This window comes from Anabrus simplex, chromosome 12, assembly GCF_040414725.1.
Source record: "Anabrus simplex isolate iqAnaSimp1 chromosome 12, ASM4041472v1, whole genome shotgun sequence".
Classification (NCBI taxonomy): Eukaryota; Metazoa; Arthropoda; class Insecta; order Orthoptera; family Tettigoniidae; genus Anabrus; species Anabrus simplex.
In genome coordinates this window covers 58731490-58758235 of record NC_090276.1, presented here as the reverse complement: position 1 = coordinate 58758235, position 26746 = coordinate 58731490, and the positions used below count along the sequence as shown (strand labels likewise).

General features: G+C 38.8%; 1 protein-coding gene across 3 annotated transcripts in view; it reads left to right on the top strand.

The window, feature by feature from the left end:
- The window catches only part of Med (Smad/Smad4 homolog Medea), a 67412-nt gene extending 54680 nt beyond the window's left edge, over positions 1-12732 (top strand). For all 3 annotated transcript variants that reach the window (XM_068229940.1, XM_067156662.2, XM_067156661.2), the window contains 3 exons: positions 5151-5289; positions 6013-6143; positions 12210-12732. In XM_068229940.1, coding sequence (XP_068086041.1) covers positions 5151-5289; positions 6013-6143; positions 12210-12290 — 351 coding nt within the window. In that variant the 3' untranslated portion in view covers positions 12291-12732. The remainder of the gene's footprint in view (positions 1-5150; positions 5290-6012; positions 6144-12209) is intronic.
- The last annotated feature ends 14014 nt before the right edge of the window (positions 12733-26746 follow it).

The window sequence follows — 26746 nt, the reverse complement described above, 5'->3', positions numbered from 1 at the left end:
AGCTGCTCTTTAGCATCCTCATCTTGAAGGACTTGTGCACTTTAGGAATTACACTTCCTATGTAAATGTCCCATTTTAAATTTTGTTTTGCGTGGATTCCAAGGTATTTGCAAATGCGCCTGATCCAAGACAGTATTTAAAGTCCTCCTGCCTGTCTTTCTTCCCCATTTCCACGAACCTGCAGGTGTAGCAGGGGGAGAAGTGATACGCCCACGTGGCGCGTCCCAGGTGGCGGATAGGGGGGTCCTAACCGGCTTGCCGGCGGACTTGAGGGAAATAAAATACCTCTCGCGGACCAAACACACCCCCTGTGGGTGGGGGAGGCAGACGAATAATACACCCACGGTATCCCCTGCCTGTCGTGGGAGTCGACTAAAAGGGGCGACCAAGGGCTGATTGTATTAGAACTATGAAACTACTTTTGATTAGTACCATCACGCGCGGAACACCATAGGTCGCTTTTACTTGCGAGTAGTACCACTCTGTTAGGTACTGAATAGTTTTGTTATTTGTAGCACTCAAGTGGGGTTCAGTCTGGGTTTCCAGTATCCGTGAGTCATACCCATGTGAGCAACACCACGGGTCTGGGCGTTGCCTGTGAGTTGTACCACTATATGAGCGACACCGTGGGTCTGCGTTGCCAGTGATTAGTACCCACTATGTGAGGAACACCACGGGAATGCCGGCGCCCGTGCTTAGTACACCTAGGCGAGGAACCTCGTCGGTTTGCGTTGGCTATGAGTGGCGCCATTGTGTGAGAAACACCATAGGTCTGCGTTACCTTTACGACGTACAATACTTGTGAGTAGTACATTAATGCTTGGAACACCGTGAGTTTACGCTACCTTTGATTTTTACCGCAGCTTGAGAAATATCATGGTTCTACTTTACGTGCGACATGTACCATACTGAGGGTCCTTAGACCTGGTTTTTGGACCCCTTTAGACATCAAGCATAATCTATTCAGGACTGTGCTTTATAAGTGGTCCCTTGGTCAGTAATACTATTGTTTATGACCGTTTTTGAGTCGGAGCCACTGTTTTTGTTGTTTGTTTGTTTCTTGTTTCTTTTTTTTTTTGGTTCATATCCATCCATTCGTTTTTCATGACATTTTTATTTATTTTGGTCAGTGGATTTTTTGAACTTTTTGTTGTCATTTCATTTCGTACCATTAGGGGCCGATGACCTCGATGTTAGGCCCCTTTAAACAATAAGCATCATCATCATTTCTTCCCCATTTTTATGAGACTGCATTTTTGTGAATTTATTTTCTTTTCGGGTGCATAATTATGCAGTATGTTTAGATCGGCTTGTGCTAATTCATTATCGTCACTTCAAATTATATTCAGTAGGTCATTGATAAGTGCCATAAATAGAAGTGGGCAATAACTCTACCCTGTACGACTCCTGGCGTTGTAGAAACTTTGTTGGAGTCGGTCAGAAGTTCTTGGATCCACAGAACCATCCATTTATCACCGATTGTTTCTGCCTATTTTGTTTTCAGAATGTCTTATGGTAGTACATCAGATGCTTTAGCAAAATCACTTACAGTAGCATCAACTTGCACTCCTTTATGTAGTCACCATAATCATCATGTAACCCTTCCAGCATGTTGGGTAGGGTGGTGTATCTCCATGTAGTTCTTTGTCTCCATCATCACTCTCAAGTCCTCTCCTGTACTCTTTACGTCTGTCTTCAGTTCGTCCAGACATCCTTTCTTTGGTTGTCCAACAAATCCCCTGCCACTGACTGTCTGTTCTATGTGTACATGCAGTGTTCGAGTGCCCGGCATTCTCTTTACATGCCTGAACCGTTTAAGTCTTGCTGACAATCTATCTAGTGACTCACTAATATTCTGAAAACCAGGCAAGTTGGCCGTGCGGTTAGGGGCGCGCAGCTGTGAGCTCGCATCTGAGAAATAGTGGGTTCGAACCCCACTGTCGGCAGCCCTGAAGATGGTTTTCCGTGGTTTCCCATTTTTACACCAGGCAAATGCTGGGGCTGTACCTTAATTAAGGCAATGGCCACTTCCTTCCTATTCCTAGGCCTTTCCTATCCCATCGTCGCCATAAGACCTATCTGTGTCGGTGCGACATAAAGCAAATAGCAGAAAAAATTCTGAAAGAGTGACGACATATGACTCTCACAGGAGTAGTCTTCTGTAAAACCATGTTGCCAGTCATTAATCCACAAACTTTTCTCTGATAGATACAGATATGTACAGAACCTTCCACTTCCTTGCGTTTGGAAGGATCGGTCATGTTTGACTGGTCTGAGAGGCTCAGACAGTTAACCACTATTCTTCTAAACCCAAGATGTTAGGTTTGATCCCAGCTCAGTTCGGTGGTATTTGAGACTGCTCAGATATGCCACCCTCCTATCGGTAGATTTACCTGCATGTTAAAGACCTCCAATGGGACAAAATTTCCGTATGAAACTATAATATTGGTCAAACTGGTTGTAGGATGATATACGTTCAGCATTCAGTTCAGTCTACTGAACATGTCTTACCCCTTGAAAGGAGAGAAGAACAATATTCATCTGTAGTGCATCAGTAATCTTTTCACTGGATAAGAAAGAAAATGCCTGGCACTATGTCGTATTTATTATTTTTCCTTTCCTGCCACTGAGTAATTTCTCAAGCTGTCACTCTGTCAATCATTTAGTCAGTTGCTCAGGCAAAAAAGGATCAACAAGAAATTTCTTAAAAATAAAACTTCCTTCAGCTTATCCCAGGTATTTTGTAGGTTACTGGAGCCTCCCTTGCTCACTTAGGGATTTAAGGCCAGGGGCCTGTTCCACGAATAAACTTTTCAACTTTGCACTGTTCATAAAGTGCAAATTCTTTCTGTTCCACTGTGAAAAGAAGAAGAAAATCTACTACCTGTTTTCCAGTCAGTGACCAGGTCAGGGATGGAATGAATATAACCCCTATCTTGCGGTGAGGATAGGAATTGTGCCAGCTGCCGAGGCCTGTCGCATTCCTCTGGGGCAGTGATTAATGACTGACAAATGAAACTATACTGGAGAGTGTTGCTGGAATGAAAGATGACGGGGAAAACCAGAGTGCCAGAAGAAAACCTGTCCCGCCTCCACTTTGTCCAGCACAAATCTCACATGGATTGATCAGGATTTGAACCACGGAACCCAGTGGTGAGAGGCCGATGCACTGCCACCTGAGCCACGGAGGATTTTTGTTCCACCATGATCTAGATCAGGGCCTCTCAGAGGGCACGCACCTGGTGAATGCACTGTGCACGGTGCAAAAGACGACTTCGCTTGGTTGACCAGAGTGTAGACCCCCACTCCTCGATTTGGAGCAATAGCGCTGTCTCTCTCTTTCCCCACTCCTGTCTCGCTTGCTCCACCTGTCTCCCTCTTCCTCGCTTGCTCCGTTGCGCTCCAAATCCGAGCCGAGCTTAGCCGAGTAGCCCAGAGACGAAGCGTTAGTCCGAGCCGAATGGGACCGATGCCCTGTGCACAGGAACTCTGCGCCTCAATTTGCTCGTGTGAGATTTTGGTCGTTTGAGAGGCCCTGATCTAGGTCTTGCTTTTCAATTTTTTCGCAAAGTGAATAATCTTTGTGTAAGTGTGAATCAATCAAGTTTATTCCATGGACAAACTTTATAATATTCCATGATTTTAATGTTTTTACGGTGAAGACGTTATAAATATTATGAGTATAATAATTAACGAGAATACCGTCAACACACACACACACACACACACACACACACACACACACAAGGAAAGCCACCCTTCATTAAAAATTCCTGCACTATAATAGGTGGAATATCAGGCCAGTGTATTATGTTAGGAAATGTTACATTGTCTGTAGTATCTACAACTTTAGAAACAGTTCTGCAAATAGTTGATTTTGATGTGCCATGCATTGCTGCTACACCGTGCAGCTGGGCATCATTTCCTCACCAATGTAAGTATATAAGAATTTGTTCCTTTTTCAAAAAGGATTGACTTCCTTTAGCTGCAGGTTTCAATAAGTAATGACCAATCATTAAAGGAATATAGTCAGCTTGTGTTGGGGTAAAACGAAAAAACTTGCAAAATTCCATCGAAGTGAGGTTATGAAAATTAATCCTATCTTTGTACGTTCTCTTGTTGGATTCTTCATCTCTATTCTCACTTGATGATAATAAAAGCTTTCGTCGTAACATGTTTATATCTCTAAATCAAATTCTATGCTAAGAAACTAGTGTAGATACTTGTTAATTAACAGCTTAAAAGAGGATCGACTCTTTGCAAGATTTCTGAAAAATTTTCACTTCATTTCTTTGCACTTTGCATTTCTGTACCGATGGAGGATCATAACATGCTTCAAAAGTAAAAAGGTTCCTAATTTTTCACTTTGCAAGACATATCTGAAAAGTGATAGTGGAACAAAATCTGAACTGAAAAGTGCAAAGTCAGAAGTGAAAAGTTGCAAAGTTCATTCGTGGAACAGGCCCCAGATGCTCTTCTGGATACCATGTAACCTTTCAGGTGGAAATTCCAATCCAGGATTGACTCATGTTCAAACAATAGGTATCCATTTGAAAAGCCAGCAGCTAGACCACTGCTCTAATCACGCACACCTAGAGTGATACGTATGCAGCTACTTACCACATAGAGGCTTGCACACACATACAGATTACATAAAAAAGGAAGACATAAAAGTACAAAACTCATGCTTACTTCTTCGTCAGTGGAGATTAATTTTTTTTTTTTTTTTAAACCTAATGGTGGCAAGTATTGTTGTTAAATAGAAAAAGCTGTGAGTTAAAGGGGATTAGGAGCGACAAGAGAAGGAATAGTTATCTTATGTTTAGGCTGAGTACTTCCCTAGACCTGAGCACCATTATGAATTTCATGCACAGTTGTCCACCACTCTCCCAATGTTGATACTTTTTTAATTTGAGACTAGCTACCATGAAGATGAGAAAAATCCCATAAAACATAGAATTAACAAATTAAGTCTAGAAGCATGCTCATTTTGTTTCTAGTTTTAATTGATGCATGACCGACAACTATTTGGTAAACCTCAAGGTAGGATTTCAGTCAATAGTGTTTTGAAAGCCTCGAAATGGCTTCTGTCTCTGATGTATGGGGAGGAGTTGTAGAAAAGAACTTAAGTTGCTTGTTGCTCTGTCTAGGTATTCGATTTGCGGCAGTGCCATCGTCAGATGCAACAGCAGGCTGCAACAGCTCAGGCAGCTGCAGCAGCACAGGCTGCTGCAGTTGCCGGTCACATCCCAGGACCTCATTCTGTTGGTGGTATTGCTCCTGCCATCAGTAAGTACTAAATAAGCTATACTTCTTACAGCCTTTTATTGTGGCTATTAATGGGGTGAACACATGTGTATATATCTTCAGCTCATTTTGAACCCTAAGCTCCTCAAAAATAGATTCCATCATTTGTATCTTATCTTTCCTTTATTTTCAACTTCAAAATTGTCTCACCATCTTACAATTATCAGAGCTTGGGGTTCCACTTTCTCCTACTCCATAAAGTTTATGACCGTCTGAAAAATGTCATCCTCAGGGTCCCCTTACATATACAGTATTGTGTTATGCACTGCTAAAGACCCTGATCTTTTGTCTTTAAATTATGTTACTTATTGAAAATGTGTACGGATTTACATTTCAGCTACAGGAAAATAGAACTTGATCGTAGCCTGTGCTAAACATGATCCCCTTCCACATCCGAGACTGAAACCCAATGCTAGAGTGCCTTGTAGACAAATTATAAGCTCAATTTTTAAAGTATTTTAGTCTTAGATATGGAAGACGATCATTTTTAGCACTATCTATGAGGGGGTCCTCATCAATCTCAGTTCTCTGTTCTTAATGAGATCATTTCCCAGTGTTGTCACTGATGATTCATTGAACTTCCCTGTCTGCCATTAGACTTGATTTCCCCAGACAGAAAGACAATTTTATGTATACACATTGGGCTACTGTTAGCTGTTATTGATATCTTCCAGTAGCTTACTTCTTGACATTACTATTCATCAGGTCTGAGTGCTGCAGCCGGTATTGGTGTGGATGACTTGAGGAGACTCTGCATCTTAAGGTTGAGCTTTGTCAAAGGCTGGGGCCCTGACTACCCACGTCAGTCAATCAAGGAGACTCCTTGCTGGATCGAGGTGTGTAACTAAATAACAGAGTCACAGGAAATGTATGACGCTCGTTAGTTGAAGTTCATTACTTCCAAGAACTGGTTTAGCAGGGTAGGCGAAGGTTCGTACTTGTTTACCATCCTTACTGCTGCTTTAAATTACTTGAAATGATATCAGTTAAAAAACTAGTATAATTGTATTCCACATAGTCAATACATTCAGATTTACTCACGCTTCAAGATTGTTAAAAATATCAAATTAAAATTTTTTAAATTTATGTAACATAATTGTCAATCATCATAGTTTTCATTTTCCCTTCTCCAGCTCCTGCCAGGTCGGGGTGTTTATGGTACTTCTCCACCACTTCTCTTCAGTAATTGTATTCCAGTTTAATCTTCTTTTTCTTATAATGTTCTTGACAGAGTCCATACGTCTTGCTCTGGGCCTCTCTCTTGCCTTCTTTCCTTCTATCTTAGCTTTCAATACTTGTTTTGGTATCATTCCCTCTTCCATCCTCATAACATGACTACACCATCTCAATTTATTCTTCTCCATCCTATCACTCAGTTTTTCTACCCCTATCTCTTTTCTGACCTCAAGATTTCTTATTCTGTCACTCCTTGTCTTCCCTACCATACTCCTCAGGAACTTCATCTCACTGGCCTAAATTTTACCCTCATTTCTTGCTGTCAAAGTCCAAGTCTCTTATGCATAAGTTAAGCCTCTCCCACCTATAGCGTAGTAATGCGTAGCGCGAAAGCTTAGGGCCTCCCACCCATAGTGTTGTAAAGCGTACTTGTACTTCTAGTCGCATGTATGAGCCATCTATCGGCCGATAGCACGAAATACGGAAGGCAGTGACATATTGTAAACAAACATGTCGACACTTAATTCACGTGAAAATATTTTATGTGATAACGACATTGAACGTTTGGTGAACGATAATTCTGACTGTGAAACTGTTAGTAGTGGCTTAAGTGAACTCGGTGAAGTGGAAAGTGAATGAAAGTGACGATATTTCAGGAAATGACGACGTACACATGCGTGATGACATAGATTGTAGGCCTAACTTTCAGTGGACAAATACATTGTCTTACGTCAAACCGGCAGACTTTACTGAAGAGGTAGGACCTTGCCATTCTCTTCCTGTGGGTAGTACAGCATTAGAGTATTTCTCCCTCATATTTGATGAAAACATTTTCGATTTAATTGCCCAGAAAACAAATGAGCATGCTGCTTACATGTCTGCATTATCATAATGATGGCTGAAAAGAATTGCTTTAATTCTGGGGTAAACATGCATTTTAATATGGGCGGGAAAGGGTTAATACAGTAAAACCTCGATGCATCGTTTTTCAAGAGCGAGGGGGAAAATGACGATAGATGCAGAAAAACAATAAATGCGTGTGACATAAAATAGGGGGAAAGCAAAATAATAAAACGCAGGTACTGTATTTGGGCATTTTTCAACATGTTAATATAATAATAATAATAATAATAATAATAATAATAATAATAATAATAATGGTGTGTGGCCTCCGAACCCAGGTGCAGATCTTTCGAGTTGTCGCGTGATAGGCAATCTACGTGCTTACGAAAATGCAACTCTACCTAAGATGAATCCTAATGTGTAAGTCGGCGCGCGCGCGCACGCACACACACACACACACACACACACACACACCCCTGAACTGTCGGAATTAACCAACAGTTTGTAGGAACTTCCCTGTTCCACACCAGGTTCCTTACATTCTGGTAGGACATGTTTCCTGCGTGTACCCTTCTACTGATCTCCTTATCCAATCTTGCATTATTTCACTTCCCAAATATTTGAGGCGTCTAGTATCAAAACCGGCCAAGTCACTCAAGGCATATTTTTCAATATGGACGAAAAACCTGTAGAGACAAAGCAATGATGGTCAGAAAATATTTTTTTCACAGTTATATCCTTAATGTTTTAATATTTAAGTTCCGCTGTTTTGAGAAATCTAACTCATAATTAACCCATCTTTTTTGTTAATTTAAATTTTGACTTGGCCGTTTTTGTTGCAATTTTGTACAATTTCACAAGGTATGAAAGTAAATCTTTCAGTTCACCACTCGGAACAATATCAACGTTACAGCACACAATAATGACCAAATACGAGCACACCGGAAATAGGATTGCTTTGGCGCCAATGACGGTAAGAAGCCCGCGAATACGTAAATCAGTGTTGCAAACGAACAAAAAACAAAATATTATGACTTCAAAGAATATACATTACAAGGAACTATTTTACCTACTGATATTATCACATTGTTGCTTAATGTAACAACACAAGATTCCAGACAATAATGCTGCATCATAAAGATTGTCGCTTGTTCCTTGACTTGGCCGGTTTTGAATTCACTGGCTGCACGACTTGGCCGATTCTGTTGCACGACCGAGAATTCAGTGCTCTATAACATGAAGACATGGACGATTTTAAAGCATATTCTTGTTTCACCTGATAGTGTTATACTTCTACTTCAAATTGATAACCTTAACTCATTTTCGTAAATTTTGTGACTTGGCCGGTTTTGATACTAGACGCCTCATTTGAAGTATTCACAGCCTCAAGTTTTGTCCCCTGATACTAACAGTTCCTTTTCATTGATATGGAACCAAAATGAAATTAATTTCTTGCAGTTTGAAGTTGTATTAAAAGTTGGATGATTAATAAGTGTTATTGAGAACTCTGATAATATTGCAGCCCACTGGCCAGTGAATAAGAAGCTGTGCAGTAAGAGCTTTGAAAATGTTGTTATAGAAGAAGACAAGTCTTGTATAATACTCGTCGCGTAAAGCTATACGCCGAAAGGCGAATATCACCATCTTATTATTCTCTCTCTTTTTTTTTTAATGGCTCATCTTCGCTGCGTACTTGGCTAGTTACATATTGAAATCACAAGACATAACCATCAACAAACTAACCTCATTTTAAGTATCATTAATGGAGGTTCCCTTACCCAAGTAAATGATCAATCAAGATATTATTCATAATTAAATCGGTTTTCAAGCCTAATAAGGAATTAAGGAAATAAACACACACACATTCCCTCTCACCCTCACTCAATTTAATGTTATATATTTCTGCCTTTATCTTGATATACGCATTACTATAACCGTATTCTTCGGTGTTTGTCCATTGTAAATAATTCAGCTCCCTTCTTGAAATTTGCTATTATTTGCCGGACTGAAGAGAAACCATGCTGTAATAATACACACAAGCAAATATATGAATACACAAAGGGTAAGTCTGCAAATCGTACCAAAGTCGTGAGAAGACAAGGTTAGGTTCAGTTAAGTTGATAACGAAATTTCCTTCCATTTGAACAGAACCGATCTTTAGAGAGGAGGTAATGTTGCTTTCTTTTCCGGAGGAGTTCTCGCAGATTTTTCTTGCTTCTTACACATCCCAGTCGAATTCTATACATAATTATTGGACGAAATAAGATCATCATCATCATCTGCAGTTTCCAGCTGTTGGCCGGGTCTGCATGGAACATAAGCCTCTCCATCTCCTCTTGTCTTCCCACCACTTCTCCCTAGTCACTCTTGCCCAGTCCTCCCCTCTTCTCTGTACAGGAAGTACAGGATGTACTATATACCTATTCTGACGTATGCAGCTGAGACTTGAGTAATGAGGCAGAGAGCCATGGATAGAATACAGGCAAGTGAAATGAAATGTCTGAGAAGCAGGATAGGAATGACAAGATGGGATAAGATGAGAAATGAAAAGGTTCAAGATATAGTAAAAGAAGAGCCACTACAGAATAGGATAGAGGCATCTAGACGTAGATGGTATGGACACATGAAGAGAATAACAGAAAAAAGGATACCGAGGAGGATGCACAAAATGGAGATAACAGGTAAACGACCATGTGGAGGACCAAGAGACAGGTGGATAAAAGGAGTGGAAGAGTATGTACGAAATAAGATCATAATTAATAAAATGCTGCGTTCATCATTTCACACCAACTACATTATTAAATGCATTTTATTCGAACATGCCACAATTCTATTTACCTGGTATTACCCAAACAGATTTACAATCCCACAGAAAAAGAAAATATGCAATGATCATACCCGCAGTTGTAACACTAGCGATTTTAACAATATGTTAGTGGCAATACGTAATTCTCGGAAGTCACGAAATAAACCATGACTATAATGTCAACGTGCCAGATTAACAGTAACTGTAAGACTTTGTATCGGCAAGTAGCGTCCCTAAACTGTATGGTTTGGCGACACTGAATGGAACCCAGCATTAGAAAATAATTATAAATCACTACCTTCAATATTAACAGGAGAGAAGGAGTAAGGTTGTATGCATAGTGTATAAGCTTACGTGCCAGGGAGTATATAAGGTCTCTCTTCCTTCTACAGCTTGGTGTATGCCCCTGGTATACCTTTCATTATCTGTTCCAATTGACTTGTTTAACCTTTCCGTACACGGCAAAACCTCGTTAAGACATTTCTGCAGGGGACAAGGAAATAGAACATGTTAAACAAGAAAATGTACTAGTGAGTATACGAATAAAAACTATCCAACAGGTATATGAAAACACTAGATACAATTTTTTCCAGCATGAGTGCATTATACGTCATGTATCCGCGGGTACAGTGAAAACGATAGGCCTGTCTACCATTTCTAAAGATCAGAGGAAAGTATTAAAAGGTGTGGAAAACACGAGAGAACAAATATGAAAATCTTTCCGGTGGGGGTTATAAAATAACAAGTACAGTGAAAGGTATGAAAAACACCAGACAACAAATATGAAAACATGTGCACAGAGGCCAACAAAAGTATCAAAGTAGTATTGCAGATCACACTCTTTCTAAAACAAATGTTAGTAGAATCCTTTTATTTCGAAGCAGTGGTTTATTTAACATTATTTTCTGGTCACACTCATAGACCATGAATTGGAGGTTACATTCAACGATGTGCAACTGCGAGAAAATGTTGGCCGCCATTTTGAATCGAACAAAACTTCGACCAACTTGAGTGATCAAGTCGAAACTCGAAGGTGCGAGTTTCAACATTCGTGACCTCTGCGCGCTTATGTCAGTCCACTTTGTGACATATTTTAATTTGGACTTCATTATTAAGGAATTTCACAATATTTGCGTATCCATGGCTATCACAAGACAAATATGTACCACGCTAGTCAATTTCACATGATAATGTTCCTAATTCAGATAGTAGGCTATCGTATCACGCGACATATTAACCACACTTCGCTGTACCACTCAATGCAAAATACATTTCTACCTTCTGACTGGAATGTGAAATAAAAGCACAAACAGGCTCACTCTACAATACAACTATCTTGATGTTAACCGCCAAGCAAAAGTGAACATTCCTGAGGCTAACAGCTTGCTCCCCGAAAGTGCAACTTATCCTTGGAAGTTCAGGAAGACCTTTTCCCGTAATTATGCAGCTGTAGCGACGGCTCTTACCCAAAATAGAAATCACATTTCTTTGACAAGTTATGACAAATACAGTAACATTTTCAGGTTTAGGACAAAATGTGATCGTACTAAGCAGTAATAGCGAAACTTTGTGATGCATTAAGTGAGGTATTTTTGTATAGATTTAATACGATGAATATCGGGACTTTGAATTTACGACGTGCCAAGCAGGAAAACATGTTAATGAGGAACTCACTATGGGTTAAACACAATGATCGATGTGAGAAAAGGGAGTAGAAAGAGCAGACAGGGACAAACATGAAAACATAACAGGTCTAGGCTAACGTTTTCATACCCTGCCTGTCATAGTGTTTATCCTATTAAGTGTTTCTTTCCTGTTCCTATATCTCTGGATTTTACACTTATTTGTTCTTTTCTATTCAGTAGAGGACTGGGAATCTTAACAGATAACCAAAACATGTAAAACCTGCTTGCTAGAAAAATAGCAATAAAAGTAGATAACTATAAAATTCATTGGCATAACTACTGTTCTGTGACCAATTGGTTAAATTCCTCTCTGTTGGATATTCTCTTGTAATCTTTCCATCATTCTCCTCATATTAATTTGTTAGAAAATAAACAATAAGTTTCTGTTTCAGGTTCATCTCCACCGAGCGCTGCAGCTGTTAGATGAAGTCCTTCATACCATGCCCATCGACGGCCCGAGAAGTATACAGTGAGGGATGGGAGGGACAGGTGTCCAGTCCGCTACAAAAGTTCCTGGATCATTCACTTCACACACACACATGCCCGTTGTTATCTCCCCTCACTAACTCCCAAACAGTTTGAGGACTTGTTTCTTCTTTTCAGCACCACTAATAGAATACTTGAAAATTTTTATACATTTATTTATTTATTATTATTTTTTTTGTAGAGTTAACTTCTAGTGATAATTTAAGTTGTGTGTTTAATGTGTTTCCCTGTGTGTAATTACCTAGTTCTTCATAAGTATTTCCATAAACATTTTTATAGGTCAGTTTATCGTGCACATAAGAGATTCTACAGGAACATAGAGATGATATTAAGGGCCCGACTCACGTGTCATCTCCTCTGGGATGGCAAACTACAGTATTGATGTACTTGTTTTTTTTTTTTTCTATTGCAATAAATTAACCCATTGTCATTCAGTCACCTGACGGTTTTTATTAATCTGTTGACTGAGCTGTTACCAGATCTTGTTAACGATCACAGTCCATTGCTCAACAGGCACGAAAATATGAGGTATTAATTTGTATTGTGTTTTTGATATTTGTAATTTGACTCTTTCAGTATGTTCAACTCTGATTGTGATATATTACTGCATATACACGAATCATCCGTGCCATCGAATAATCAACTTACCCTAATTTTAAAAGGGAAAAAATAAGCTTTAATTTGTGTTTTACTTACTGCACAAGAACACCTGGAAGCCGTTGACCAATGCTTGGTTTCCTCCAGAAGCCTTATCCATTGTGATAAAAGAATCATGTTTAGCTCTTAGCAGAAATAGCAGGCGTGGAGAACTATCAGATTCCCTGAGATAGGGTATAGTTGAGATTGTATCCTTAGATAGGTCTTACAGCAACAGTGGGATAGGAAAAGGCTAGGAGGGAGAAGGATTCGACCGTGCCCTTAATTAAGGTACAGCCCAGCATTTGCCTGGTGTGAAAATGAGGAACCACAAAACACCATCTTCAGGCCTGCTAACAGTGGAGTTTGAACCCACTATCTCCTAAATGCAAGTTCACAGCTGCACCCCTAACCGCACAGCTAACTCGCTCGGTAGTCTGTCTCATTCATGGCTGTGACATTATGACATTTAGAGCACAACTGTGTTTCATGAAAGCATGTAGGTTACAAAGATAATAGCAGAAATTCTGTTGAAAATGCATAGCTTTCCGACGAGACAGCATTGCTAACGCTATCCAAGCAGCTCGCAGTTATAACTACCTACAGCATTCGTCTGCTTCTGTTGGCTGCTATGGCATAATATCTGAATCAGAGATTTCGAAATTTAACACGTATACAAAAACGTATTACTTTTAAGTTTTAAAAGAATTGTGGAACAGGTTTTTAACTACAAAATCTTTGATCTGGGGTTATCAAATTTTATTAGTCACAAAATAGCCATGGAAAGTGCCCGGCCTACAGCTTGACCAAAACCACTTACAGTTACATGTGATACTGTGTGCAGTTTTCAGATAAGGCATGAAAGTTATTAACTATATACTGTATATTCAAAAATAACTTAGCCTACTGTACATATGAAACTTTTCAAATTAAAGTTTAGACATGAAATTTTACTGTAACAATTTACATACAACCATCTTTCTATTAAATTCAGTTAGGCATACATTCATTCTATTTTTAAAATTTTTTTTTACATTAGATTTTAGGCACGCACAGTGACAACCATGCCCATACTATAATTAATAAGTACTACCGTATTTCTCCGAATCCAAGACGGCCCTGAATGCAAGATAACCCCTACTTTTACCTTCAAAAAGATTAAATCAGGCTTAAAATGCACTTGGTGAAATCATAATTTTATTTATAACAAATTTCAAATTCAATTTGAGAGAAATATAAACACAAAGTATTGTGTACATCCTACCTACTTCCTTAATAGTTTTCATTAGAGGTATCTGATACTCTTTTGAAAGTTCAGGGAATTCCTCTTCGCGAACCCGCATATTCATAGCGCCATTCTGACCTTGTGTTTTTAGCACACAAACCTCACAATTTTGTGTTTAACTTCTTTAAAGCATCCTTGTTGTGGGCAACTGAAGCATTTCTTGTACAATACGCATTTTAGACCATAATTCTTTCATCATACGGAAACGTTAAGCCTTGAGTTAGACCCCTTGGTGTTATTCAACAGGAGTAGCCTATGTGCTGGCATTGCATTTCACCCTCTTTCTACCTCATTATCCCCTGATGGGGATGCAATCATCACTCAACACACAAACACATACATTCGCGTTAAGTTCTTTGCCTTTGGGACAAGGAGATGGTCGTTGTTTTCATCATCCCTTCCGTTCCGGATTTTCTGTGGTATGGTAGTTTAATAATAGCCTTCACTTCATTCTGTCAACGTAGATTCCTCCGTTGTTAATTGATTCCCTCATTGTATCCTTCCATCTAGTAGTTGGCCAGCCTCTTTTTCGTGTCATCCTTGTATGCCTGCCTTGGCATTCTCATCACGTGCCCGAACAACTTGAGCTTATCTGAATCAGTCCAGCACTTGTCACTTCATTGTGTACCCTGCGATTATTCTCAGTAACCATTTCAGTTGCTCCTCTCGAGTCATTGTTCAGGCTGCTGAGGTGGCGATTGGTGGAGATTATTGCTTTAAGAGGAAGTACAACTAGGCACCCATCCTTGATTAACACTGATCAGAGGGTAAAAAATGAAAGGGGTCCAACACTTTGAAAAATGAAGGTATCAGTGAAAGAAAGGTGAGGGCCACGAAGGGCGTGAAAATGAAAGGCTTTGAATGCTCGAATACCAAATGTCAGCTGGTGGTGGTGGTAATTATTGTTTTAAGAGGAAGTACATCTAGGCAACCATCCTCTATTAACATTATCAGAGAAAAAATATGGAAGGGATCCGACACTTAAAAAAATGAAGGTATTGGCCAAAGAAAGACAAGGACCACGAAGGGCGTGAAAAAGAACAAGAGTTGACCCAGGTAGGTTGGATAGGATAGGTGAAAGTGAAGAGCTTGGCATGAGTAAGTGGAAGCAATGCCAGGATTCAGCTAAGGGCCCCGTGGTCGCCAACCCACGCTCCAAAGTTCATAGCCCCGGGGGTACCAAATGTCCGTATCAATGTGAAATATGCCTTGTAGAGACCCTCATTACCTCGAGATCACGGGTTTTTCCTGTCAATTTTATTCCATTAACACTCCATAATTATTCATTTGTCATCGCCACAGAGGTATGTGTGATAGTCTTGCCAGTTGGCAGGTTCGTATGCCTTGGCGTTCGTGGAAGCTTCATCACTTTACCTGTCAACACTTAGCTGGAAACAGATTCAGTAGATAATTACTACTATTATTGCTAACCACATAGTATAGCGGTAGTGTGCCTGTTTCCTATCCGGAGGTCCCAGGTTCGATTCCCAGCCAGTCAAAGGATTTTAATTCTGGACTAAAGGTGGAACGGGGTTCACTCAGCTTTGTGAGACCAGACGAGCAGCTGTTTGATACGAGAGTCAGCAGAACCCGTTGCGAAAGTCAAGCAGTATAGCTGAGGATATTGTTGTGTTGACCACGGGCTGGGTAGCAGTCATTTTGACAGGCCACGTGCCTTTGTGGCCTGTATATGTTTCAGGCTTATAAAAAGAAAGACATATTATAGTAACAATAAAATTAATTCACATCTAGTTCCTTAACTGGCCTTTAGTTCAGAGGGTCCCAGGTTCGATTTCCAGCTAGAATGGGGATTTTAATCGCGGCTGGTTTATTTGTCAATCTCAGGGACTGGATGTTTGTTTTTGTCATACACATACAACCACCACAGAAACATGCAGTAGTGAATGTATCCCTCCTCCTGTGATGGGAGCAATTGGAGAATAGACACTATCAGTACAAGCCAGATTTTTCAGAAGGATACACATCATAGACCCTATCACGTTAACCAACCCGAGGTAGTTAAGGTTAAGGAGCGAGAGGCACCATCACAAAACTTTTTACAGACTCCTGTAAGCAGATCGGACTTCCAAAAATCTCATCACTGCCATTACAGTTAGTGCACATTAAAAAATTATCACTTGTTCCTTCAGTTATTTGATTTCTTAAATGGATAGGTTCATGCCTAACCAAAATTTGTATGGTACACAGCAAATGCTGCAGGAAGAATTAAATGACAAACCATGTGCTACATTTTTCTGCTTTGTTGTTAGAACCAAAATTTATGTCCACCAGAAAATGAAAAAATGTTTTTATTACAAAAATAGTAGTTTTATAATTTCCATGCGAGTGTCTTAATTACCATTATAGGAGAGTTGCATACAACTGTTTATGCTCAACGATAATTATAATTCTATTTTTTAAATATTCATAAATTTCTGTCGAGATGTCGCTTGACAGTTGAGTTTACTGAACTGAGCGCATGCGCTGGCTTATTGATTTTCCGTGAGTGGATCAAAGACCTTGATAATGTCATATGTTTTCAAAGCTTTGATAGAAGGTTATCATAACGTAGCTTTATTTCAAATACAAATTGTTTATTGTACAGTTAGTGAAGTGAATTTGCGGGAATATGCCTGTGGTTGGAAGTAGAAGGTGCATTCATGTTAATATGTGTGTCCGACATGTTTGATTTTGGAAACAAGTGCGTTGAGCGCAGGTGCGATGCTATCCTTACCTACTTGGTCAAACATTTGTATCATAATCAGAGGTGCCAACTATTACGGATTGTCCGTAATTATTACGGATTTCACCTCACAATTACGGAATTACGGTTAAAGAGCAAATTATTATGGAAAAGCTGACATTATCACGAAAAAATAACTTTCTACGGAAAAAAGGAAAAGAAGGAAAAATGTTCAATCCTTTCGAGCCTTTCTCCTAAATCATCCTCATTTCAATGCTTGTGAGTTGGCAACGATACTTATTCGATCGTGACCTTCTTTTGCTACCCATAAGCGTTGTAGAATTCATTGTGAATGAAGGAGGTCAGGCACTGCTCTTCTCCACTATAAATCCTTCAGTAATGTTGTATTTGCTGTATTAAGTGTACCTGACAATTGACAGAAAGATTGAGAAAGAAGTGAGGCCTATATTAAGCACATCTGCACTGGAATCACTTATGCTTCTGAAGATGAAAATGTTATCACATTGGGAAGGATGCTTCAAGAAAAACTGCACTGAAAAGCAGCTGCTGCATAAGAAACATGCTACAAGGAATGAGTGGCATATAAAATAACATTTTATGTAATAATCCTTGCGGTGTAGCCTATGGAACTCTACCTATTTTATCACAGAACTTACAGGTTGTGTGCAAATTTTATTGTGTAATATGATATACTTTCAAATAGCTTGCTAGAGGGAAGGGCAAAAGGGGTGTCATTATTGAGAAGGAAGTATCATGCTTTGGACTTGACTCCAAATTTTTCTCGGGGGATGGGGGCAATTACTGATTATCCACTTCAAAGGTTGGCACCTCTGCATAATGAAAATCTGAACTCTGATTGGTGGAGAACCTGTATCATAATGAAACTTGAACTATAATGAGCCTCATTAAGATTTAAGTTTTCTGGCACATAATACTTATATTTCAGCATCGTTGAGCATAAAATAATTTATATTGTATAGAGTATTCTTCTTCTTGTGCTATCTCCTCACAGACTGATCGTTTCAGCCACGAAGTAATCTCTTCGGATCCCTCAGAAATGCTATGATAAATTTCCTATGCATCACACCTAGTTCACAGGAACATTGTATCTTTTCAGTCTACTGTACTGTTACAAAGTATATCTATACTCCTCTGATTCTCCCTGTTGGCAACAGATTTGACCCTCAATTAGTCGTGCATGGAGATTTCCTCTGGGCCTGTTATACTTTGCAAGACAGAATTCGTCACCTTCAACTGGCAAAGCTGTCTGTCCTTGTACCTTCCTCATCATTAATTTGGAATCGTCCTGTGTGGAATTTGTCCTCGCAGGTTTTCTGGTGTGGCAGGGAAGGGACATTTCTGAGACAGTTGTCTGAGCCCAGACGCTTCCTCTATGTACAACTAACAAGCCTGGTTCTATATTTTCTGCGTGTGGTTCTATTTTCTTTATTACTTGCTTACAATTGCGATTTCCTGCCAATGGCCGTTTGTAAGTAACATGTTATACATAGTAGTATCAATTTCAAGACAACATACCTATCAGTCAATGCACTTTTTAGGACCGTGTGCTAACACTGAGCAACTAATAAGGATTTGTTTTCCTTTACTGAATATTTCTTGGAATTTTACACTTAACTGACCTGAGCCTGTATTAGCTTTATTCTAAGTATTTCTCTCGTAAGTCACACCATAACGGCACTTCTGTTATATTTTTTGTAGCAAGGTGGATACACGAGAGGAGGAACAGATAAGAAAATTACTCGAAAAATCGAGATGAATCAGATATTTGAGGTTTCTCGGATGAAGGTGAAGATGGTGTTTTAGAATTGAATGACCACCATTCAGAAAGCGAACAATCCAGTAGGGAACTTTTCATGGTTTCCACTTTTGACACAACAAGCAGCATATGTGGCAATGGGAAAAATGAGTGAAGTTAAAGGGACTGAAAAAAAAAGTCATTCAAGATCTTGAATTAGGTAAGTTTTCATTTTTTTAAGTTTTAATAAAATAGGTAAAAATATCAATGCAGTTACAGAAAGAACAAAGCAGGTATCATATTCCGAGGCACTCAAGTTTCTTGCTATTTCTCACTTTTTAAAAAAAAATTCCTCCTTGTGGATGGCAGTCGCCTTCTCGGCAAAAGTTAATATTTTGTAGTGCACTCGAATCAGCTTGGACAGACACATTGTTAGGGTGACTCGGTAATAAACAAACACTGATGCCCGCAATGTAATGTACTCACTGCAATTTCCTGCAGCACTTATCAAAATGCTCACTTTCAAAGGAAAATCTTTTACGGTAACTTCACATGTGACCATAGGAATTCTTAAGATCCGGAAGTACACTCCACAGAGAAAACAAGAGCCTGGGACAAGAAGTAAGGGGTTGAGACCATTTCCTGGAAATTAGAGCAATGTTAACTTACCTGAATTCCTATCAAAACCTTTCTAATCCCAGCCCTCTAGCTCGCAATATACCAGTATCATGGGCTGAATTACATAATTTTGTTGGGTATTACTTTGAATTATCCAAAAAGAAATATAATTACAGAAAAAATATCTACACAAAATTCACAATTTCGAACTTAAAATATTCAAATCAACAAAGTTAGCCCGTACCATGTAACTCTGTATTTTCTTCACAGTTAAGGTTATATATTAATACCAAGGCTATTTTTTAAGAAAGGACTGTTTAGCAATAAAATAACTACTGAATATTTTTATCAATGTGTGTTTCATCAAATTCTACACACAATCAGCTTCTTTTCCACAGTCTTCATTTTTGATCAAATTTGTCATTTCGTGATAAGTTTTTGTAAACTCTCATCATAGACATCAAAGACACCAAAGAATGAACACACAGGATTTTGAAAGATATTGACAACTGGTCCTTAATTAAAAAGTAGCCTTTGTAGTATGTGTGTTAGATTGCGAGAAAGAGCGAGTTGTCATGAAGTTAGGGTTGCGCAACCATGAGTTTGAATTCCACTGTCGGCTGCCCTGAAGACTGTTTTCCTTGGTTTAGATTTTCACACCAGGCTGGGGCTGTACCTTAGTTAAGACCATGGCCGTTAACTACCCTTTCCCATCCCTCTGTTGCCGAAAACCTGTGATGTGTTAGTGCAACGTTAAACAAGTAGCAAAAAAAGTTGGAAGTGTAATTGTATGCCATTGTGGTTGTATAAGTTCACACATTGTTTTTAATCTGGTTTAGTTTTGGAATTTTAAAAAATGTTCACAAATATAAGTATAGACAAAAATATTGTCTTCACTGCCAAATTGTGTAACACAGGAAGGTGTTTTTGTTATATAATGATTCATAAAACTTCCTGTGAGTTTTATGTCACATTTTAATATGAATACTGTTCTGTACTTTAATTAGCTGTAACTGTAAACTGTAGAGAGCTTCAGAACTACTAACTTACAATGGATCAGTAAGCAGCCTTGTTTCTTTATCTATTTAGGCATACACATCAACTTTGTGCATATGTTAAACCTCCAGCCACCTCCACACATCGCAACAGTATACTTGGAGTGAGGAAGTAGGGGAAATATAAGCAGGCTGCCCAAGCTAACATACTGCTCGTGCCTGCTCTACACCAAATACTTTACTACAGCAATAGCGGACAGCTCTGTGTCAAGCGCTGGGAGAAGGGTGATGGTGGTGATTTCCAGCGGTACACTGTGGTAAACTGGGGAATTGTAAACTTGGCTTTGCTACAGCTGAGCTAATGCAGCTCCATACATTGGAAATACATTTTGTCAAAAGAATGGAACATTCTTAATAATTAAGAATGAATTAAGCAATACCTCCTTCATAAACCTTAGAACAAGCTCTGGCATGGCTTAAAAATTAAAAACTGAATTAATTTTGTTTGAGAATTCCACCAGGTTTCGGGCAAAATAACTTGATGAGTTTGAAATAGAAGGAATTTTTTTTTTGTTTTTTTGTTATACGTGCCACCAACTGTTTTTTAAATGTTTTTTGGAGATGCACAAGAGCCAGAATTTTGTCCCGCAGGAGTTGTTTGACATGTCTGTAAATCTACAGACATGAGGCTGATGTATTTGAACACCTTCAAATACCACAGTGTTCAAGTACCACAAGACTAAGCCAAGATCAATTGCTCTCACATAGGCGAAATGGACCTCAAACCACCCTTTAGGTACAGGTAAAAATCCCTGACCTGGTCCAAAATAGAACCCAGGGCCTGCAGGTAAGAGGCAGCCTTGCTATCCCAAGACAGTGGGATCGACAAACAAGGAAGAAGTGCTAAAAGAGTAGATCTCTTTCAGAACATTATGTAGGAGAAACTTTCTGCCGCTGCTGACTGCTGTTCAATTATGTGAAACGAAAACAATTGAAGCAGTTTTTGAACATCCCACCATTTGTATGGAGGGTGTCCACAATGACCACGATACTTAACAATATGGACCCTGCAGTTTGAGTGAATTTAAACTTTATGCTTGACTGATTTATTATCTTTTTTTAATTTTTTCATTCTGACACCAATAAGTGTTTGCCAAATGACACAGAATAGCTCACAAGTTCTTTGAAAAAATAATTGAATTGTTGGTTTCATAAAAGAAATATCAGTACTCAAGAATATGGTGGTGATTACTGTTTTAATAGTAAATACAACTGGGCAACCATCCTCTGTTATAAGATAAGGGATATAGCTAATCAGACATTAACGTTACCTATTGAAACACCCTGGAACATCACGCAAGTGCTACAATAATCATACAAGTTACAATAAGATGTCGCAAAGTTTGCCACACGCCACAGTGTTGGTAGCAGCCCTATCGAATCTCTCACTGAAATCCGCCAGCTGCTCAGTATTGTTGTAGTTAAGCATTTTTGAACAGTCGTCTTCGTATGATTTGGAAGGTCGTTTTGTGAAGTAAAATAAACCAAATACTGTAGTGTAGAAAATTTCTATAGAACAAATTTTTTGAAGTGATAGTTCGGTTCTTAGAGCATTCAGGGCCAATGAGAAGAAAGGGCTTGTGCACTGTGGACTTTGTTGTTGTACTATTAAGTCTCCAGCACCTCAAAGTGATGTAGCTAATAGCAGTAAATCATATTGGACTGCCTTCAGAAGATCTCCCTCATGACAGCAGTTATGAAAGTTATAACAAGTACAACTCAACAGCTGATCCAACTTAAAAACTTAAGGTGACTTTCATTAATGGACTTAAATGCCTTTTTGCACTCTGATATTGGAATTGTATTTAAAATTACAGTATTAGTAATGCCGTTTGCAGTTTTCTCATTGTACAGGTGGTGATTACATATTGTCTGAATACCTGAATTTTCTTTACTTGAAAGTAGGAAATTTCACAGAATACCTCCTTGGGGCATTTCTGTCCCAGGAGATACAAATTCAACATCTCTATTTTTGGTCTGTCTTCAGTGCCTGTTCTGGGTTTTGAAATTTGCTAAAATGCTGTTTTAATGAATAAATACATTGTTTGTAAGTATAGCTTGGACGTGCAAATATTGTGCAATAAATAGCAAAATTTGATTTTCACGTTTTGTAAAGAATGCATGTGTAATAGAATTATTATAGAGTGCAAATTATCAGAAGTGTAGATATTTGTGAGTGAGTAACTAAACAAGTTTTTTTACTGTTGCATTTTAGTGCAAATAAATTTTTATGTGTATACTTCTGCTAGGAAAGTTTGAGCATGTGTTTTTTTTTTTTCTTTTTTTAAACATACATACATTACTCCAGCTCAAACACTGGACCTATAAATTCCATATTGTCTTGAAAACATCAGTATACAAGGTCTGTTCAAAACAATAACTGAACTTTGAAAATAACACTTTAGTTGGCTTACCTATACCCTAGTTAACTTTGTGTGCTGGGAAGTACTCCCCTCCTTTGTCAATACATTGTTCCCAATGCCATTTGCACTTTTAGAAGCAGGTCTGGTAGACAGTTTGGGGGATCACGCACAGTTCTGCGTAAGATATCGGTTTGATTGCTTCATTTGGCTGAAATGTACTTTTAGATTAGTGATGGGCAACGCTCTCGCTCGAGAATCTCGAGACCGATCCTCCTGTGGTGCAAGCTGTGCGACGCATCAGTGACTACGACTGTAAACTTGATAATATATAAGTAATAATAATAACAACGTAAACGTTTCCACCTTTTCAATACTAAAATATATTCACAAAATTATAAATTACACGGTACTAGTTTCGACCCATCTAGGGGTCATCATCAGCCGTATTGGAGCAAAGATCACTTTTGGCGAAATCCTAAGAAAATGTTATTTTAAAGAATAACAAGTGAAATGAGATGTTATTATGGTAATAGTTAATAATACAAGGAATATACATACTAAGAGGTTTTTAACAAAGAATAAAGTATAAATAGGGTGTTGTAAAAATTATAATCATGGAAATCAGTAAGTTCTTGTATTGAAATGACATATATAAAATTATATATGGCTTAGGAAGAGGGCTTAAGGTGGGGCTGAAGGGTGCGGGAGAAAGTGTAATTGTCTTGGAAAAGTACCTTTGATTAAATTTAGGATTGAGTTTAGGTTGGCTGCATTATTGTTTCTGAGGAAAGTGATAAATAGATCGAAGAGTATGTTGGGTTTCTCTGAGATTTCATTGAGATTGTGACTGGCATTAAAGTATTGGTCTAAGTGTATGTAGTAATTTTCCATTATGTTGAGTAAAGGGCCTTTGTTTGCTAATACGAGGATGTCCATGTCTTGTTCAATATTGGTGAAATTATGGTTATAATCTTGCATGTGTTGGCCGATGGCTGAAAACCTGTTGTATTTTATTGCGTTAGTGTGCTCGTGGTATCTGATAATGAAGTTTCTCCCGGTTTGCCCGATGTAGGTTTTTTTACAGGTGGTACATTTGATCCTATAAACTCCTGATTTAAAAAAACTGCTGGTCTTGTTGATGTGTGAAGTATTGTATAAAACGTTCATGTTCTTATTGTTGGTTTTGAAGGCTATTTTAACGCCTTGTTTCTTAAAGATGTTGGTTAACTTGTAGATATCATTGTTGAACGTGAAGGTGGAAAATGTTAGAGGTTTGGTTATTTCTTTTTTGAGGGTAGTTTTTGGGCGATGTTTGTGTTTATTGATTATCCTTTCTATAAAATGATTGCTGAAGCCGTTGAATTTTGCGATTCCGCGGATTGTGTTGAGTTCGTTTTTTAGATCTTTATTGGACATAGGTATGCTGAAGGCTCGGTGAACTAGGCTGTTGTATGTGGCTCGTTTGTGGGACTGGGGGTGCACCAATATTGAACAAGACATGGACATCCTCGTATTAGCAAACAAGGGCCCTTTACTCAACATAATGGAAAATTACTACATACACCTAGACCAATACTTTAATGCCAGTCACAATCTCAATGAAATCTCAGAGAAACCCAACATACTCTTCGATCTATTTATCACTTTCCTCAGAAACAATAATGCAGCCAACCTAAACTCAATCCTAAATTTAATCAAAGGTACTTTTCCAAGACAATTACACTTTCTCCCGCACCCTTCAGCCCCACCTTAAGCCCTCTTCCTAAGCCATATATAATTTTATATATGTCATTTCAATACAAGAACTTACTGATTTCCATGATTATAATTTTTACAACACCCCATTTATACTTTATTCTTTGTTAAAAACCTCTTAGTATGTATATTCCTTGTATTATTAACTATTACCATAATAACATCTCATTTCACTTGTTATTCTTTAAAATAACATTTTCTTAGGATTTCGCCAAAAGTTATCTTTGCTCCAATACGGCTGATGATGACCCCTAGATGGGTCGAAACTAGTACTGTGTAATTTATAATTTTGTGAATATATTTTAGTATTGAAAAGGTGGAAACGTTTACGTTGTTATTATTATTATTATTACTTATATATTATTCTCAGTTCAATACGGACCAAAAACATGAAATTCATAACCATTAATGTAAACTTGATAGTATATCATTGGCAGTTTTTGCGTGAAAACGTGTGAGCCAATACCTTTTGTCAAAAGCCAGGAAAAGTACTGCATGTTCAACTATGAACCCCTTAATACCATTAACAAAAGTTAAAACAGAATGTCAGTATTTTAAACTGTTCACGACTTATTTGGGGTGGACATCTTAGCTGAATAACTGTAGATAGGATGTGCATCTACTTGGATACTAGAGGCATGCATTATTCGAACCTGAGACAGGGAAGATGTGCTTTGCTACATATGCAACCCCCATTACACATGAGTGGAAGGTGTAATCTAAAATGCTCGACTTTGCTCCAATTCTTTCAGCAGGGGTGAAAAAGGCAACGCTCTCAAGACCGATTCTCGTGTGCTGCGAGCTGTGCGATGTCCCAGTAACTACGAGTGTAAACTTGAAAGTTATCAATCAGCAATTCTCATATGGAAACGTGTGTGACGATAAATTTTGTCAAAAGCCTAGGAAAGCACTGCATGTTGAACTATGAGCTCCTTAATACCATTAATGAAAGTGAATACAGAATGCCAGTATCTTAAACTGTTCACGAGTTATGTCAGGTGGACTTCTTAGCTGAATAACCTGTTTAATTTTTTAATTGTTATTAGGATGTAAACCAACCTGGATGCCTTACAATCGTTGTCGGCAGGGTAGCTTATTGTGATTCAGATCGGGCCGGAGATTTCTGTGACGATTCCTCTTCATTGATATGCGTTTGTAAGTGATGATCATGCCAGAAGTATTTCCGCCGATGTAGTTTACTTCTTTTGAATAAGCAACACAGTGGGCTGTGCTATGTGACATCTCTTTAAAAAATAACCGACGTCCACGACTTATGTTGCGTTTCGGACATAGTCTTCAAGTTGTCGCGTACAATTATAAACAATTTCACATGGCACCGTCATATATCGAAGTACCTAATTATGACGCAAACACTCTATAACATTGTAAGGAATTGTTTCCTTCGTCACCAAAATATCGGTAAACACAAGCAGTGGTCGTATGTTATCGAATGCAGGGTCTGATAACGATGTACACCTACCTGTCGAATGAACTGGAGCAAACTGAAGCATTTTAGATTACACACTGCGTAATGGTGGTTGCATATGCAGCAAGGCGCATCTTGCCTCGTAGCGAGTTCGAATAATGCACGCCTCTAGTATCCAGGTACGTGTACCTACAGTAGCCGTCAGGTTCTGTACTTGAACCACTCGTGTACCTACCAGGGCATACAATGCCAGGATGCATATCCTTTATAATTATGTTATACTGCGTCAAAATAGACCTCGGTAGAAGTGAACGCCCTAGTCGCTTGTTGACACGTATTTACGAAGTTGAGAAGGCCCGTGGTTGGCTATTCGCATACTCGGCACAAACAACATTTAGCTCCGACGACTACCTGTAGACCTACGACATGCTGCTCGCCGCACAATGCGGGGACAACACTCTCGAGATCTCTCGAAATTTCTCGCGAGAAATAGTGCCTGCACTAGTCTGGAGAAATCTCGAGACCTCATCTCAGACTGCCCATCACTATTTTTAGAGTGAATTTCAGTTTGGGAAATAGTAAAAAAATCTGCTGAGGCTAGTTTATAGCACAGTTCATAAAAAGTTCACCAATCAACAGCGATGCATGACCTGGCGCAAGGTTTTAGGAGTTGTTTGTCCACAAGTTTTTATTATTCTCCTGACATTTTCTCTCAAACATCTCAAGACCTTGAGATAATACCAGTTGTTCAGTGTTTAAGTGTCAGGTTTGAATTCATGGTGCATAACATCGCTGATGTCAGGGAAAACTGTCAGCAATACTTGCATGTTCAGCCTGACCTGCAT